This window comes from Micropterus salmoides, unplaced genomic scaffold (assembly GCF_014851395.1).
Source record: "Micropterus salmoides isolate LMB-PRFRI ecotype aquatic unplaced genomic scaffold, ASM1485139v1 Ms_hic_scaffold_11, whole genome shotgun sequence".
Classification (NCBI taxonomy): domain Eukaryota; kingdom Metazoa; phylum Chordata; class Actinopteri; order Centrarchiformes; family Centrarchidae; genus Micropterus; species Micropterus salmoides.
The window spans coordinates 29,896,996-29,916,022 of NW_024040152.1; the positions used below are offsets into that span (position 1 = coordinate 29,896,996).

General features: G+C 41.0%; 1 protein-coding gene across 1 annotated transcript in view; it reads left to right on the plus strand.

Moving 5' to 3' along the window:
* ubr5 (ubiquitin protein ligase E3 component n-recognin 5) overlaps nt 1-19,027 on the plus strand; it is a 38,257-nt gene that overhangs the window by 15,752 nt on the left and 3,478 nt on the right. The window contains 31 exon segments of the mRNA XM_038712210.1: nt 497-648; nt 966-1,061; nt 2,980-3,103; nt 3,264-3,361; nt 3,752-3,909; nt 4,329-4,420; nt 4,540-4,686; nt 4,885-5,003; nt 5,141-5,267; nt 5,578-5,707; nt 5,889-6,049; nt 6,228-6,467; nt 6,666-6,789; nt 8,205-8,316; nt 8,456-8,587; nt 9,632-9,889; nt 10,014-10,030; nt 10,033-10,284; nt 10,813-11,024; nt 11,644-11,877; nt 12,647-12,720; nt 12,833-13,005; nt 13,703-13,852; nt 14,218-14,435; nt 14,735-14,855; nt 16,858-17,203; nt 17,419-17,506; nt 17,596-17,740; nt 18,038-18,168; nt 18,416-18,476; nt 18,703-18,884. Coding sequence (XP_038568138.1) covers nt 497-648; nt 966-1,061; nt 2,980-3,103; nt 3,264-3,361; nt 3,752-3,909; nt 4,329-4,420; nt 4,540-4,686; nt 4,885-5,003; nt 5,141-5,267; nt 5,578-5,707; nt 5,889-6,049; nt 6,228-6,467; nt 6,666-6,789; nt 8,205-8,316; nt 8,456-8,587; nt 9,632-9,889; nt 10,014-10,030; nt 10,033-10,284; nt 10,813-11,024; nt 11,644-11,877; nt 12,647-12,720; nt 12,833-13,005; nt 13,703-13,852; nt 14,218-14,435; nt 14,735-14,855; nt 16,858-17,203; nt 17,419-17,506; nt 17,596-17,740; nt 18,038-18,168; nt 18,416-18,476; nt 18,703-18,884 — 4,674 coding nt within the window.

A 19,027-nucleotide genomic window follows, 5' to 3' on the forward strand; every position in this document is an offset into this window, starting at 1 on the left:
TTAGCTGTATCTAGGAGAGCGCAACACACTGAACACGGTGCGTTCCTTGTTGGTCGCTAGACAAAATTATCAGACCTGTTAAAATGACAGTTAACGTGAATTACAGATGCGCCTAGCTAAGCACGCTAGCTAGCTCCACACAAGGCCGTTGGCTCCACCGTCTCGTCCAAATATGGTCACGTCCGGTGCCACTGGGTTGCAAAAACTCAACATGGCGCCGGCCTATCGGCCAAACTCAAGGCTTCAAACGGCAGTCCACAAACCAACGGGTGACGTCATGATGACTATGTCCACTTCTTATATACAGTGTATGTTGGTAACGTTTCCAGCTTGAAACCGGTTCTCGATACCCAACCCTGGAGTACACAAGGCTCCCTATAAGAAAGAAATAGTTTAGTATCCAAATACAGTGAACAGGTTTTCCAGTAATATTAAAACACAATATTGTTGATCGTAATTTCATTGCCATGTTTTATTTTTCTTGTGTTGCCACCAGGCTTCGTCTGAGGGAGATGATGCGGAGGTCTTTAAGAGCAGCAGGTCTCGGCCGTCATGAGTCTGGCCCATCATCCAGCGACCACCAGGACCCTGTGTCACCACCCATTGCCCCACCAAGTTGGGTCCCGGACCCCCCACCAATGGACCCTGGTCAGTGCATCTTTACAAGACTTAATAACTAGAATAAGTTTGTCCGCTCTTCAGAGCCCTTTTTAGACCGGCAGTGTCACTAAAAACACATTCAATGAAATGAGACCACTGCTATAGTGCAGTGGAGGCAAACCCAATGCAACCTCCTCTGTTGTTATTTTTCCATAGTTGTCATTCTGACGGCAGCCTACTGTAGGTTTGAGGGATCATGAGCTTAACTCTTCTTCTTGCTTGTGTTAATGAATAAATCAAAGACTTTGCAGTGATGTATCTCTTAAGTGAAATCTACAATCATAGTAATTTTATTTTATCAACAGATGGTGACATTGACTTCATTCTAGCACCAGCTGTGGGTTCACTCACTACTGCCTCCACTGGGACCAGTCAGGGACCCAGCACCTCCACCATACCAGGTACATTGCATCTTCATCAAAGAAGAGGAATCAGGCAATAGCTTCTCTAATATTTTACTAATAATCAGAATAATAGCCCAATCAGAATAAAAATGCCTAGACTGGCCCGATTGAAGGGAATATTTAATCAGGTTGAGAGGTGTGGAGTAAACCTTTTGATAATCTGTTCAATAGGAAAATATTAGTGCCTAATAACGATGTAAACACTTACGTTTCTCTCTGGTTGGAATAAATATATACTTTCTGATACTGAATTTGGGATTTTCATTAGTTGTCAGTTTTAATCATCACAATTAAATGAAATAAACATTTGAAATATATCATTTCTGTGTGTAATGAATTAATATAATATCTAAGTTTCACTGTTTGAATGGAATTACATAAATCAACTTTGTGAGGATATTCTAATTATGACCAGCACCTGTAATTTCCCTAACATTTTGGGTTTTTTTAACTTTTATTTGACACACGTAATATGTTTTATAATTTCTGTGAATATAATCCAATTAATGTTATTTCCATGCTGTATTAGACGCCTTATTTTGAAAACCGGGCGTTGTGTGTATCCTCGCGCTAAATTCATTAAGTCCAACCAGAGTCCGAACTTAAAAATAATTTTTGAATGTGGTTCTCGTATCCAGTACATGAAGACTTCACAGCCTCTCTTCAGGTAGGACTCTAATACCACAACACTTCTCTTTGTAAAGAGAGAAATTACAGAGAAATTAATTATTAATCTGTTACAGTGGATTTACCATGAAGGCTATAATACGTGTGCACTCAAAATGTAGGCGCGGGTAGCTTAATCGCCTTCTCACAAACGAGTGACAGAAACAGGCCGTTAACGTTACCGTAGTTACCTCAAAAGAAAAGTGGTTGTCTCGGGCCGCCATGGTCTCGTTAATTAATGGGAAACACTGATTAACATGTTTGCAAATATTGTTCCCAGGACATGATGGGGCCCATCTTGAATATTGTATTACAAAGTACAACATGAACCACCTTTTATATATACAGTCTATGGTTATCACGTCTTCTTCTGTTATATTTCCGGCAAATTAGATGTTTAACAGCGAGCGGAACCACACTCAAAGAATCGTATTCGGATTAAATGCTTTGAGGCATGTAAACGCATACATCGTGACAGATCACTTTATTTAGCATCCACATAAACAGTTAAGTTTGAATCTCTAATCCGAATGAGTTTAATCAGGTTGCAAAAAATAAGTAACTGCAGCTAATAGCGGTGTCCCAAATCCATACTACATACTAACTCTAAACATTATGTACTACATACTGTCATTTTCATAGTACACTGTTTAGACAGTTGTTATACAAAAATATCAACATGTGTTACCCTTTTATATTAACAGGAAATGATAAAATATGTTTGAGATCAGTTGTCAAAGTACGACTTTGGAATGTCACTGCAAGTTAAACTTAACAAAGACTCATCAAAATGTTTTTCTAAGATGTTATACTTTTATTTTATATTTTATTTTGGGCTTAGGGTCAGTATGTAGGTTATATTTGAGAGACAGCAAATGTTTTTACTACTTATCAAGATTTCTAGTCTTGGCAGGAAGTGCAGTTGTTGTTTGTTTTTTGGGTAGGCTATGTAACATTGCATTGGTCTGGAATTGCATCTTAGCATATATTTAATAACACCATTTTAGCAATGCTTAGTCATAATTCTAAGACAATAATATCACAGTGAAGCAGAGAAAAATTGTGAATAAGTTCTGTAAAGGAGAAATCATCCTAAATAATGTGGGTAAATGACATTCAGGTACTCTTCAGTATCAACAATCTCTGTGCTGCCAGTCTAAATTAGTCTGTCAGCTTTGTCTTGTGTATTTAAACTCTGGCAAGCGTAGTGTGTCTGTCATCTAATGGATTGTCCTCTCCACATGAGCAGGGCCGTCCACCGAGTCATCTGTGGTTGAATCTAAAGACAGGAAGGCCAACGCCCACCTTATCCTAAAGCTGATGTGTGACAGTGTTGTTCTGAGGCCACACCTACGGGAACTACTCTCTGCCAAGTATGATTCTTTATTTCTAAATAATCATACTTATAAAATGCTTACTGTCACAAAACAAATGCATTTTTTTGTACATTAGTTAGTCCTGATTATCCTGATAGTCTTTGTTGATTTGCCTTTCAGTCCCTCTAACGTGTTAATGTATATTGTGATTTAACAGGGATGCCCGTGGAATGACCCCATTCATGCTTGCAGTCAGTGGTAGAGCCTACCCAGCAGCCATCACTGTGCTGGAGGCTGCTCAGAAAATGGCCAAGGGTAAGTTAAAGGGTGCCTATTGATATATATTGTTCCAACGCAGATGTTCGAATGAAACGTGGCAAAAGTTTAAATTAATGAGGCAAACATTTATAAAAGAAAACCCTTTTGAGCAGAAAGTTCAGGCATCAGACTGCTCAGAAAATATATTTTTTTCTACTTACAGGAGGGCAGGTGGAATTAAAGTTAGTGTGACTAGCCAGCCTCCACCTCTGTGAACACAGTCTGAAAAAACAGCATATTTTTTGTGAATCTGATGTAATTTTAAGTGGTTAGGTAACAGCTGGGAGTTATGTGAATCCTGACCTATTTAGCAGCTAACCACATGTTGTAACTCGCATTCCCCGGTTTCCATATTTCCCTTTTGTTCCTCAAATGTCTCAAACACAGTTGGTGACCCGGGCATTGCAGAGAAGGAGGATGCAGATTCTGTGTTCATGGAAATGATTTGCCCTTCGGGGACCAACCCCGATGATTCACCCCTCTATGTTCTCTGCTGCAACGACACCTGCAGTTTCACATGGACTGGAGCTGAGCACATTAACCAGGTCAGCCCCAGAGGATGACATTTTTTCATTACCAGAAAAAGTGACACGTTGTGGAAGACTCTTGGGCAACCTTCATCTGTGTCTATTAAGGATGGGAATTTCATAATAATTGTAATATTGAGGTGACAGTTGTGTAACTGATAACTCAATAAGCCTAAAAAAAGAGGTTAAAAGATGTGGCTTTCTCATTTAATTACTGCTACTTAGTAAAGCAGCAGAATAAAATATTGCAGGCACCAAATTTGTTAGCACGGATATATTACAATTGCAAGGCTAACTTGTGTAGCTTCAGGTAGTGCGCCTTTTTTCACTACACAAGTGAGAACCTCACTAATTTTGGAGACGGTGTTGTGCTCTTTTAATATATCATTTTCAGTTGAAAGTTGGTACTTTTTTCATCACAATACCTTTATATTTAGGATATCTTTGAGTGTCGCACCTGTGGTTTGCTCGAGTCCCTTTGCTGCTGCACTGAGTGTGCAAGGGTGTGTCACAAAGGACATGACTGCAAGTAAGTCCTAATTTGGTGTCTGGCCCTATTTAATCTTTGTGAAGGTTTCAATCTTCATCACCTGTTTTTTAACACTAGGTCGTATGTTTAGTCGTAAATTTGCTTGTATTCTTTCCTAGACTGAAGAGGACCTCCCCTACAGCTTACTGTGATTGTTGGGAGAAATGTAAATGTAAAACGCTGATCGCTGGCCAGAAGGCTGCTCGTCTGGATCTGCTGTACAGGTTACTCACAACCACCAACCTGGTCACGACACCAAACAGCAGGTAAGACTTTTCTGTACTGGCATTTACCAACTCCCACCTCACAGAGTAATGTTTTGTTTTGTGCTTTATAACTGGCAAGTAACTTTGGGAATTTCAGGCGTATATTATTTTGGCGTAGTACTACACATGGAAGCTCCTTCATATTGTATAAATGAGGAAAAAGTGACATTTCTGACTGATATTTGTTTCCTTCTGCAGGGGAGAGCATATATTACTATTCCTGGTGCAGACTGTCGCTAGGCAGAGTGTTGAGCACTGTCAGTACAGACCACCACGCATCAGAGAAGACAGGAACCGCAAGGCTGCTAATGCAGAAGGTAGGTTCAGGATTATATTATTATTATTACCCACCTTTAACCATCGGTGCAGACTAACAATTTACAAATCTTACAAACAGAAACTGTGGTCTACGCTGCAACTTTTTAGAACATTATTCTCCCTTACTCTCTTTCAGACTCTGATATGCCGGACCATGACCTAGAGCCTCCCCGCTTTGCTCAGCTGGCTCTGGAAAGGGTCCTGCAGGACTGGAACGCCCTCAAGTCTATGATCATGTTTGGTTCTCAGGAGAATAAAGACCCGTGAGTTAGCTAAACAGCATTCCCAGCATTAACATTTGGTTGGAAATTAAAGCTTGAAGGACTGCAGTTAGTTTGTGGAAAACCTGAAAAATTACATTCAAACAACTCAACACCAATGTGTCTTTCCTAAAATAATATTTCTATACACTGTATTTGTAATCAAACGGTCTTGATCGAATGGGTTGGTATCATCCAAACACAACTGTGATGTAGTACACAGAATCATACAGAAGTATGATTTAAAACAGTGGGGTATATAAATCAGTGTTGTTTAACAGCCAATATTTTGTACTTTGTATTTTTTGTATAGACTTAGTGCCAGCAGCAGAATTGCCCACCTCCTGCCTGAAGAGCAAGTCTACTTGAATCAGCAGAGCGGCACCATTCGACTTGACTGTTTCACCCACTGCCTCATTGTCAAGTGTGCTCCTGACATCACTGTAAGTCCAGTTGATTGATGAATCTCAATGTTTTAATAATTCTTGCTTAAATAAACATCAAACAAAACAGCCTAACAACCCTGGCAGTTATGTATTTCTATTCCTGCTAACACACACTTGTATCTGGAAGTGTTATGCTCATCACAGGGTTTTTTATTTTTTATTTTTTGTTCTGTATTAGTTCATAGACACCTTACTGGGTACACTAGTAAAGGAGCTGCAGAACAAGTACACTCCTGGCCGAAGAGAGGAGGCAGTCAGTGTCACCAGGAGGTTCCTACGCTCTGTCGCTCGGGTGTTTGTCATCCTCAGCGTGGAGATGGCCTCATCCAAGAAGAAAAAGTAAGAACATGCAGCATTAAGGTTTTCAAGTACACTTATAGACAAAGGCTGTAGGAATTAATTGTATGAACCAGCTCAATTCTGCCACACGATGTGAACAATGTTGACACTAATTCTATATTATCTTTTGAATTCCTACAAATGCTGATTCTGTATTTTATCAACTTCCTTCACATAGCAACTTCATCCCCCAGCCTATTGGGAAGTGTCGGAGAGTTTTCCAAGCTCTGCTGCCCTACGCTGTGGAGGAGCTGTGTAATGTAGCTGAGTCGTTGATTGTTCCGGTGCGAATGGGTATAGCGAGACCTACTGCTCCTTTCACTTTGGCCAGCACCAGTATTGATGCTGTTCAGGGCAGCGAGGAGCTCTTCTCTGTCGAACCGCTGCCTCCGAGACCCTCACCTGACCAGTCCAGCAGGTTAGTTGGTTTTAGTGCATTTATTTTTTCTGTGTTGAAAAATATGCGGATTTTATATCGGAAAGTTGGATAATGTGTGCACCATGTTAAAGTGCCAAAGCCAATTTTTACTTTGAGAGAAGAAACCAAAAGAGAAAGAAGATGGTGGATTTTTCTTATTCACTAAATATAATGACTTCTGTGGTCATTTTTTTCCAGCTCCAGCCAGACAGCTGCCTCTTATATCATCAGGAACCCCCAGCCTCGGCGCAGCAGCCAGTCTCAGCCTGTCAGGGGAAGAGACGAGGAGCAGGATGACATCGTATCCGCAGATGTGGAAGAGGTAGGGAGTCTCATTTCAAGGCTGTAATTTACATAATTAAATTTGAAACTAGACACCAATATGCACAGTTGGAAAGAATGTATGATGCCACCTGGACAGGGCTTCAAACTAACTTTTTTCACCTCCGTCCTGGAACTGTCCTGAAAAACAATTTGAACTGTCCTGAAGTTAATGTAAAGCGTCCCAAAATAAAAATGTTGTTTCTTTACTTTATTATTTTTTTTATAGCTGTTAGTGACATGATAAATTATGATAAATTGATAAAATAAATGATATTTATTTTGCTTGATTCAAACAAAAAGACTTAAAAACAAAACTGAAAAGTTATCTGTTGGGACACTTTCTTACCTCTATGATGAATGATTGATTCATGATGAATAATTTTAATTCAGTTATAAACTCCTAGACTTTAATAGCTCCTGTGTTTCAGCAGGTTTTCTGCTCATGTTCAAAACTTTCTGCACATTCAGAATCTCTCCCACATATCTGTGCTCTCTGACATCAAAAATGGTAATATTATGAGACTACATCATTATTTAATGAGAATTCATAATATTTTTTAAAAGTCTACCTGACTTATACTTTGCTGTGCTCTACTTCAGACTGTGCTGAATAAGACAAATGCACTGCTCTTCATCTGAGGTACAAACTGAAACTAATACTTGTGATCAGGCAGAAATCTCAGCACAAATCCACATGTTAACTTCTGCAGCTCTGATAAAATGCAGCTCACAGTCCCAAACAGAGCCAGATTGTGCTTCAGGTTTTTGATGTTTATAATGCTAAACTCTACCAGCGAGTCTGCTGGCTGCGTCTCAGCGTGCGCGGGGTGCTTGCTTTACTATCACGCCGTAAGCCGGGTTTCATCAGCTGGGTGGAGATGATTCTTGCCGCTAGTCGACATTTATCAGAATATAGATTTGTTTTTCACTGCGTGAGAAGATTGATCTATGGCGCTTAACGTGTTGGCCTACACAGCGCGATTGAGAGGTCAGCAAGCTGTTTGTGACTGAGACGATAGACAGACATGTACCACGGGAACAGGTGAGCAGCCAGTCAGTGATAGTGACGGTAGTAACAGCATGAGGAGACGCGCTCCTTTGTAGTCTGCGCTCAGTCGGTTCAGTTTGTCATTTGCTAAGTGATGGTAATAAATAAACACACACACAATCCCTTTCGTCCCAGAAGCGTCCCGGAGAATATTTCTCTTCATCCCAAACACACTTTCTATCATCCCAGGATGGCGTTTGTCTTGAGCGCTGCACCTGGAGTCCACACTTTCATTTACTCTGCAAAGATTTGGAATATATTTATTTTTATTTTCATTTTGTTTACTCCTATTACTGCAAGATTATTACTAAATATCTCTGTCCTGCCTCAAAATGTTCTCTTGCGATCTGTTGTTTATTTCTTAGGTTGAAGTCGTAGAGGGAGTCGCAGGTGAGGAAGACCATCATGACGACCAAGAGGAACAGGGGGAGGAAAATGCAGAGGCAGAAGGGCAGCATGATGAGCACGATGAAGATGGTGAGACACACCCTACTTTTTTATAAAAATGAAAAATGCAGGGGAAGTAACGAAACTGAAGTTGTTCATAATGCTTTGTGAATGATTACATTAAGCACAGTGAGTAAAGATTCTGTTTCGTCTTTGTTTCTGCTTTTAGGAAGTGACATGGAGCTGGATCTGCTGGCAGCAGCTGAAACAGAGAGTGACAGTGAAAGTAACCACAGCAATCAGGATAATGCGAGCGGCCGCAGGAGTGTCGTCACAGCAGCCACCGCTGGTTCTGAAGCAGGTTGGTCAACAGCTGTTTTTAATAATTCAGTTTAGATTTTCTTTTAGATACCCTGATTTTATAAACCCTTCTCCTTTTTTTTTTTTTTTTTTTTTTTTTTGTGGAAATGCGGTCACCTGTCTTGACCTCCTTTTAAACTGAAATCTTTCGAATTTTTTGTAAGTCTCTCAACTGCTTACTAAATAGAAATTGCATTTCTGTCTTGCTGCACTGTGGTGTATTTTTTCCCTTGAATTACAGACTAATTCAGTCCTCACAAAATCATTAGTGCATTACAGTCAGCATTTTGGATTGTGGGGATTTATGTTTGGAGAGCTAATGATACAGCAGACAAAATGGTCCCTGGCTGAATACCCGATGTATTTCATTTGCAGGCAGTAGGGTGTCCTTGGCATTTCCTATTTTTGGTATGAGCTCCTCTTTACTTCAATGCATATACAGATGTCAGGGCAAGAGTGAATTTGCAAAGTGCATACAGTTTCCTGCTGAGAGTTCCTTCAGTTCGTCCCTTTCTCACATTTCACTGTTACTGTGTGTCATTTTTAACTAATACTGTCCCTCATCACAAGTATAGTCTTGTTGTTCTTTCACCCAAATAACAAACTAATCAACTTGTAGCTTTTCCAAATGGTGTGGCGTTTTTTCTACTTGGCCATCTCAAATGTCTATTTCTTACTAATGAGGATGTGGTTTCATTTCCACTTAGAATATTCAGTACAATGGAGACATTGCTGTTCTTTGTCTCTAATGAAATTACCAACAATCTTAAATTAATAAGAAAATTAAGTTGTCTGTTTGTTTAGCAGACGTTGATCAACAGAGTGCAGCTGTTTTCACTTGAAGCCTCAGTGTTTTCACCATCATATTAGTGTTGTGTGGCCTTGTAGTGGTGTGATTCACTAACCCGCACTCCTGCCTGTATAAAATCTGATGTGAAAGACAAAAGAAAGAGAGGTGAGATGAATGCGCAAGCCATTAAACCTGTCTCCTTTATCTTTTTTCTTCATCCCTTATCCTCCTCCACATCCTCCTCCTCCTCTGAAGGTGCCAGCAGCGTCCCTGCCTTCTTTTCAGAGGATGACTCCCAGTCCAATGACTCCAGCGACTCCGACAGCAGCAGCAGTCAAAGCGACGATGTCGACCAGGAGACGTTCCTGTTGGATGAGCCCCTGGAAAGGACAACCAGCGCTTCTCACGCCAACAGCGCGGCCCAGGCTCCTCGCTCCATGCAGTGGGCTGTTAGAAACACTCCGAGCCAGAGGGCAACAGGAAGTGCTCCCTCCAGCTCCTCAACACCAGCTGGTCCGTGGAGCTTTGTTTGTTTGTGAGATTTTATTGTAAAATGTCTGTTTCTGATTTCAGATGACCGTCACAAGGATGGTGTATATTTATTGTACTTGTTGATCTTTTTTTTTTTTTCTCACAGCAAGCTCCACAGGCCTGATATATATATTGACCCTACCAACCTGCGTCGCTCCAGTGCTATCAGCTCCAGTGCTGCTGCAGCGGCGGCGGCTCTGGAAGCCAGCAACTCCAGCAGCTATCTGACGTCTGCCAGCAGCCTGGCCCGGGCCTACAGCATTGTCATCAGGCAGATCTCAGACCTCATGAGTCTGATTCCCAAGTACAACCATCTGGTCTACTCTCAGTACCCTGCTGCTGTAAAGCTCACCTACCAGGATGCAGTCAACCTGCAGGTAAGATACACTGCCTTCAAAACACTAAATTAACATTGCGTTTGTTTAGAGAAAAAAATACACAGTACAATGGTACCAGGACATTCATTTACCATAACTGTCATTTAATTCCTGCATCTTGACTGGTCAGTTATATCTTATATTACGATATAATCTGCTCAGCGGCCATCCTATTTGAACACAGTGTGTTCCTATTTCCAACATCCAAATTCAAGCCTTTTTCCCCTCCCACACATTTCTAGAGGACACAGGCTTGAATGTTAGGATCTGGGCATACACTTTGAAGAAACATTTATTTGTTTTGAAAACCAATAACAAAAAATACAATTTACTAATTTAATATTAAATTTCAACAGAACAGCATCAGAATCAAAATATTGTTTCAGGAGATCCCTGCCAACTCCCATCCCTTTAAATATGTAATTGAATTGCATTGTATTCATCCTTTTTGGCAGTGAACAACAATGAATGTTTTTCTGATTTAAAAATAAAAATCTGATCAAAATCTTTTGTCATATGTTGAACCAGAACTATGTTGAAGAAAAGCTGATTCCCACCTGGAACTGGATGGTGTCCATCATGGATTCCACTGAAGCTCAGTTGCGATATGGCTCAGCCCTGTCATCTGCTGGAGACCCGGGTCACCCCAGTCACCCACTCCACGCTTCTCAGCACTCAGCTCGCAGGGAACGCATGACAGCTCGGGAGGAGGCCAGCCTCCGCACCCTGGAAGGACGCAGGTAAAAAAAAAAAAAGGAAAAAAATCCATTTTCCCGGCTTCAGTGATTCTTCTTAGTCACTTTTATTATTCTGCTCAGTTGATAACTGTTGGTTGATAATTCAAGAGAGCACACATGTAGAGAGATGAAAGTCTTTACAATTCCTATCTAAATTCAGTCCAACTGTGCGTGCAAAAAAAGAGCTGTACACGTTGTATTGAATTGGTAACTTCTTATTTGCGCATTCCTGAGCTAGTAAGGGTTGCAGTGTTCTCATTTGTTAAGGGTCCAAGTAGCAAACCTGCCTAGTTGTCAAATTCTGTTAGGACTCTTCTTCTTCTTGTGCCCTAAAACACTCTAATGATGATGTCTGTCCGTCAGTAAGTCACCACCTCTGGAGATGCAGAGGTCCAGGGTTCAAATCCTTTGTCAATCAATAAGACAATCCATTCCAATAATTCAAGCTAATCAGTTTCTATCAAAATGGCAACAAATGTAGTCATGTGAAACTGAGTGATGACCGTGATGAATTATTTTAAAGAAAATAGAGAGTTTTGCTTCTCAACAATCATCAAAATGCTCGCAATGTGCTTGGACCTCATCATTGCCGCTTGTGGCTATATTTTTGTATTTGTTTCAGGAGAGCAGCTACCCTGCTGACTGCTCGCCAAGGCATGATGTCGGCACGGGGCGACTTCCTGAACTACGCCTTATCACTGATGCGCTCCCACAATGATGAGCACTCTGATGTGCTTCCTGTGCTGGACGTGTGCTCACTGAAACATGTGGCCTACGTTTTCCAGGCTCTTATCTACTGGGTTAAGGCCATGAACCAGCAGACCACTTTGGACACTCCACAGATGGACAGAAAGAGGTAAATTAAAATAACATAAACGCTCTCTTTATATTGAAAAAAATGAGAGCTTAATTCAGCGGAAGCTAGGGCTGAAAGATTTTGAAAAATATCTCATTGTGATCATTTTGACTGATAACGCAATTTGCGCCACTAGGGAGAATGATCATTTTTACTGTTATTCTAATTTTCATTGAAAAACATACTAAAATGTATTAATTATGGTATGATTTTTGTGGGGATCTGTACCAAACACACATGTTTTCTTGTATCTTTAAAATATGATATATATGCCAGGACGTATATACAGCAAGATGATATTAAATTTAAAATGGTATTTTAACACAAACATAACCTTTAAATAATATTGTGCCTCCGGCGATCTGAAAATTTCAGTAAGCCATATTGCAATTTTGATAAACTTTTGAATAATTGTTCAGCCCTAGTGGCAACATTATTGTGTTTGGTTATAACTAAAAAGAGGAAAAATTTCCACTACTTGTCCAATTGTTTTTGCAATTCCTATTTTTTTTATTTTTTATTTCTGGTTTAAGGTTGAAATCTGCGTCACTACACATTTTTTTTTTTTTTATACAATTCAATTATCTGCTTAGAATTGCATTTGATAGCCACTGGAAAAAGAAACCCCTCTTTTCATATGGTTTTGTCTGTTGTCTTGCTTGATAAAGCAAACAGCAAGAACAACAGTTGTTAGGGCCTTTGATTAACCATGGCTTTAAATGAAACACTTCTTTGACCACATGTAAATGTCTTTAACATTTATTTATAGGAATCGAGAGATTTTGGAACTAGGTTTGGACAATGAGGATTCTGAACACGAGAACGATGAGGACACCAATCAGAGTAAGCCAGATAACTAATATTAATTAATAATCGTCTTGTGATAAACATCAAAGAACTGCTTGGTCAACTTAATGTGTGCTGACAGTTGAGTTTTTTTTCTGCTTCACCTCAGGTTCAACTCTGCAGGACAAAGATGAGGACCCAGTTCCAGCTGAAACGGGTCAGAATCACCCCTTCTTCCGTCGCTCTGACTCCATGACCTTCCTGGGCTGCATCCCACCCAACCCCTTCGATGTTCCCCTTGCTGAGGCCATTCCACTGGCAGACCAGCCCCACCTCCTGCAGGTTAGAAGTGCTGCTCAGTCATTCATTGTCAGGGGTTCTCCTGAGACACTGAAGCTGGTTAATGATACGCAGTCCACAACCTACTTTACATTTAACATCATGTTAACTATGCAACACCAACTATATATATGCATGTATAGATATGATCGTATATAATTAGTAAGCCGGTCATATTACTCAGTCATCTTTTCCACTTTTCATTTAAGTTGGCCAGAGGCAATGTGGTTCTGTTAATGATGTATGTTGTGTTAACTCACGCTACATGTCAATCAGCCCTTCTGCATAGCCAAAACATAGAACTTTTATTTCATCAGTTGACTTGCCTGCTCACACCAAACGTATGTACGTAACCCTGGTCCATTCAAACAGAATAGCTGCATCTATTTTGATGGTCTGTCGGCCCAAATTGCACATCAAATGACAAGGAATCTGGCAAATCCGCCCACTACTAAACATTATTTGGGGGCGATGAATTATTTTAGCCTTATGGTGACCAGTTTCCATTTGTTGCCAGAAGGAGACACTAGGTAGGGGTTGTTGTGGAGAGCCTGTGTCTTTTCATTCTGGTATAAGGAATAGTGCCAGCCAGCAATAGATACTTACAGTGATAAATCAGAGGTAGCAGAACACTACACTAACACTTTAGACAGAGTATACAGCCATTAGCTATGATGTAATTCTGCTCCTTCTCTAACAGCCTAATGCCAGGAAGGAGGATCTGTTCGGTCGTCCCTCTCAGGGCTTGTACTCTTCCTCCTACATGGCAACCAAAGGCCTGGCTGAGGCAAGCATGGACAGGAACTGCCTGGAGGTAAACATGGGCTCCTCTCTACCCTCCCCCTCTCAGGTATACCACCCCTCTTCACTGGACAAACACGCTGGCAGCTGTGTTCTAATATCCACCAATAAGAAACACCACCGAAATGTTGAAGTAACTACACTTAGAAATAGAACTCTGTAAAAACTATCCAGGATTCATTGTTTCCTCATTATTTCCAATGGAATTTGAGAGAATTGAAAATAATGGACAGCAAGAAATAATGGATATTTTGGATAGCCTTTTTGCTGACACTAAAATTACAAGTGTGGATATCAGAACATATTCTGTGTTCTGTGTCACATTTCCATATTTCCATTCTTTCACCATCACACTGTCATCTCAAAACATCTGTTCACATTACTAAGTAACTACTCTGAACCCCACTAAAACAGATCCTGCCCACTAAGATGTCTTACTCAGCCAACCTGAAGAATGTGATGAGTATGGAAACTGGCCAGCGGAGCACTGGGAACCAGTCACTGGCTGAACAGGAGATGGAGGCTTCAAAACCAGGCCCTTCACCCCATGACCTCGCTGCTCAGCTGAAGAGCAGCCTACTTGCGGAGATTGGCCTCACTGAAAGTGACGGACCTCCTCTTCCATCATTCAGGTACCAAACACTTATTTGTGCTTTGTGATGTGGACTTAGCTAAAGTGGTGTAAGCCTCGGATCTAAGAACATTTCCTTGCAATAAAATGTTTTCTGCCTGGCTTAGAATGTTTTATAGAAAATGTCATACATACAGTACATTCAAATAAAATATAGAACTGGGTTCAGTAAATTGCCACATCTTATACAAATTCTAATACTCCCAGAAAAGACAACCGCTAACATAGTCAGAATTAATATGCTAGTAAAATGCAATGACAGCATCAAATGTCGTGCCCCTTTCTCCTTTGTCTGTCCAGACCTCACTGTAGTTTCATGGGGATGATGATCTCACATGACATGCTACTAGGCCGCTGGCGTCTGTCACTAGAACTCTTTGGTCGTGTCTTCATGGAGGATGTCGGAGCCGAACCGGGATCGGTACGTTTTTATCTGAATATTCATTTAAACGAAGTAGAAATAGCAATTGTCTCTACATTACCCCTTTTACCTACTTTTTATAAATGTTTAATTCCCAAAAGACTGTTTTTACTTAAATTGATATACAGGTGCTGGTCATATCATCAAAAAGTGAAACTTAGATATTCATTCCTTACACACAGACTGATGATTCAAATGTTTATTTCATTTAATTGTGATGATTAAAACTGACAACTAATGAAAATCCCAAATTCAGTATCTCCGAAATTAGAATATTACTTAAGACCAATACAAAAAATGATTTTTAGAAATGTTGGACATCTGAAAAGTGTAATCATGTACAGCACTCAATACTTAGTTGGGGCTCCTTTTGCCTGAATTACTGCAGCAATGCGGCGTGGCATGGAGTCAATCAGTCTGTGGCACTGCTCAGGTGTTATGAGAGCCCAGGTTGCTGTGATAGTGGCCTTCAGCTCTTCTGCATTGTTGGGTCTGGCGTATCGCATCTTCCTCTTCACAATACCCCATAGATTTTCTATAGGGTTAAGGTCAGGCCAGTTTGATGGCCAATTAAGAACAGGCATGCCATGGTCCTTAAACCAGGTACCGGTAGCTTTGGCACTGTGTGCAGGTGCCAAGTCCTGTTGGAAAATGAAATCTGCATCTCCATAAAGTTGGTCAGCAGCAGGAAGCATGAAGTGCTCTGAAACTTCCTGGTAGACGGCTGCGTTGAACTTGGATCTCAGAAAACACAGTGGACCAACACCAGCAGATGACATGGCACCCCAAACCATCACTGAATGTGGAAACTTTACACTGGACTTAAAGCAACGTGGATTCTGTGCCTCTCCTCTCTTCCTCCAGACTCTGGGACCTTGATTTCCAAAGGAAATGCAAAATTTACTTTCATCAGAGAACATAACTTTGGACCACTCAGCAGCAGTCCAGTCCTTTTTGTCTTTAGCCCAGGCGAGACGCTTCTGATGCTGTGTCTTGACACAAAGAATGCTACAGCTGAAACCCATGTCTTGCATACGTCTGTGCGTGGTGGTTCTTGAAGCACTGACTCCAGCTGCAGTCCACTCTTTGTGAATCTCCCCCACATTTTTGAATGGGTTTTGTTTCACAATCCTCTCCTGGGTGCGGTTATCCCTATTGCTTGTACACTTTTTTCTACCACATCTTTTCCTTCCCTTCGCCTCTCTATTAATGTGCTTGGACACAGAGCTCTGTGAACAGCCAGACTCTTTAGCAATGACCTTTTGTGTCTTGCCCTCCTTGTGCAAGGTGTCAATGGTCGTGTTTTGGACAGCTGTCAAGTCAGCAGTCTTCCCCATGATTGTGTAGCCTACAGAACTAGACTGAGAGACCATTTAAAGGCCTTTGCAGGTGTTTTGAGTTAATTAGCTGATTAGAGTGTGGCACCAGGTGTCTTCAATATTGAACCTTTTCACAATATTCTAATTTTCTGAGATACTGATTTTGGGGTTTTCATTAGTTGTCAGTTATAATCATCAAAATTAAAAGGAATGAACACTTGAAATATATCAGTCTGTGTGGAATGAATGTATATGTATAAAGTTTCACTTTTTGAATGGAATTACTGAAATAAATCAACTTTTTGATGATATTCTAATTAAATGACCAGCACCTGTAGATATCACAATGAGCCTCAATAAGTAATATATGACTATTTTAAAGTGTAGAAAATGCCTTATCTATCATTACATACACTCCAGCAGAAATTAAGCAACACTGGCATCCCAATAGAGTCCTCTTTATATTACTACTTGTAGAATACACATCCAATATTTACTGGTGTGTTTGCCTTGCATTGGTCTGCTAACTCTGTTCAGAATCAGTTGAAAGATGTACAGAGCTGCAGACTAACAATTCTAATTATTTGGTTTAGTGCTAATATCAAAACAATATGTTAGGGGTGATGATGGCCTAGATGTTAGAGGGCAGGCTCATAATTTTATCTTTTTGTTGTTTATCACAGATCCTCACAGAGCTGGGTGGCTTTGAGGTAAAGGAATCTAAGTTCCGTCGGGAGATGGAGAAACTGAGGAACCTGCAGTCCCGTGACCTGGCCCTGGAGGTGGACCGGGATCGAGACCAGCTAATACAGCAGACCATGCGTCAGCTAAATACGCACTTTGGCAGGCGCTGCACAACCACACCTATGGCTGTGCACCGGGTGAAGGTCACCTTCAAAGATGAGCCGGGCGAGGGCAGCGGCGTGGCGCGCAGCTTCTACACAGCCATCGCCCTGGCCCTCCTCTCCAATGATAAGCTGCCCAATCTGGACTGTGTTCAGAGTGTCAGCAAGGGCATGCAGGCCAGCAGTACGTGTCATCACGATTACAATTCAAGTATGACAATACATAGAAACTATACTGTATTAATGAACTTGATTTCATTGTTATATTCAATGGTACTGTTGTGCTGCTCAAAGCAGTTATCACATGAGTAAAAACATTTTACATTAAAAAAAAAAAATTTACACTCGAAGGTGAACTTGTTCAGTTCAGTGTGTATCTATGTGTGTTTATGTTTGTAGATCTAATGCAGCGCTTGAGAAACAGAGACCGGGAAAGGGAGAGGAGGAGTGGAGGGCTTCGAGCGGGATCTCGGAGAGATCGTGACAGGTAAACTCCAACTTAATACATGTTCTTCCCTGTGCGCTAAACAAAGTTTGTGCTGTGTGCAACTAAGACTACGTGTTTGTATCCAACAGAGACTCAAGGAGGCAGCTGTCCATAGACACGAGGCCTTTCAGGCCTTCATCAGAGGGAAACCCCAGTGATGAGCCCGACCCTTTGCCTGCACATAGACAAGCCCTGGGTGAAAGGCTTTATCCACGTGTTCATGCAATGCAACCGGTAATAAAGCATTTGCATACGTCAAAGTTCTGTTAACAAAACAGATTGTAATAAGAACAGGTCAATCTATCTTGACTACTACCAGATTTTCATGAAGTTGGCCTTGCACATTTTCAGACAGCAAGAAGAACTCCTCAATTTTTGGAGAACACATGACCTTTGCTTTGTCACCAAGCCACATCAGTTAACTATAACTAAATAACTAACTATATATATATGACTACTAGTTTATCTATGTGGAGCAATTGATGGTTTCCTTCACTATACTTAATCAGCTCTGTGTGTGTGTTTCCTCAGGCGTTTGCCAGTAAGATCACAGGCATGTTGCTGGAGCTGTCCCCTGCCCAGCTGCTGCTGCTGCTGGCTAGTGAGGATTCCCTCAGAGCCAGGGTAGAGGAGGCCATGGAGCTACTCATTGCACATGGAAGGTAACATAACCTGATCAATAAGAGATAACTTTATTAATCCCCGTAGGGGAAATTTAGGTTGACATAGCAACATAGAGGAATGTAATCACATAGACATATTTGCTAAACTGATTGTCCTGCTCTTAATGCCTGTGACATTAATCGGCTGTACGAGCCGACAGTAAAATGATATCCAGATGAAAGTGTTCAGAATTTGATTACACTGTGAAGTTTTATAAACTAACTATAAACATTCTATCTCCTCCAGGGAAAATGGTGCTGACAGCATATTGGACCTTGGACTTTTGGAGGCTCCAGAGAAAGCACAAGTAAACTCAACATTTCTTTTTCCACTCCACTCTACTGTCCCAACATGTGTAGTTATTCATTTTATCTCTGTTAATAATCTTGAAACATCTGGGCTGGTTTGGCATACTTACTAATATTTCTCTCCTGTTAGAATCTAAATTATCTGAATGCTTTTGTACAATGCCTTCTACAGTCAATCTTGCCACACCTAACAGTCCTCCCCTCATCCTTTATGTGTGGTTGCAGCAGCAGGAGAACCGTAAGCGACATGGTTCAACCCGCAGTGTGGTTGACATGGAGCTGGATGATCCAGATGACGGGGACGACAACGCTTCTCTGTTCTACCAGCCAGGCAAACGAGGCTTCTACTCCCCTCGGCCCGGCAAGAATACAGAAGCCAGGCTGAACTGCTTCCGTAACATTGGCAGGTAATGAATTGTCATGTAATTCATTCAAACACGAAGAGGTGTGTGTAAAATGGTAAAACCTTGATTTCTCCAACATGTGTTTTAATAGAACAAAGTTAGGGGGAAATAAGTCACTTCATCAAAGTAAGAAATAAGAAGTATTT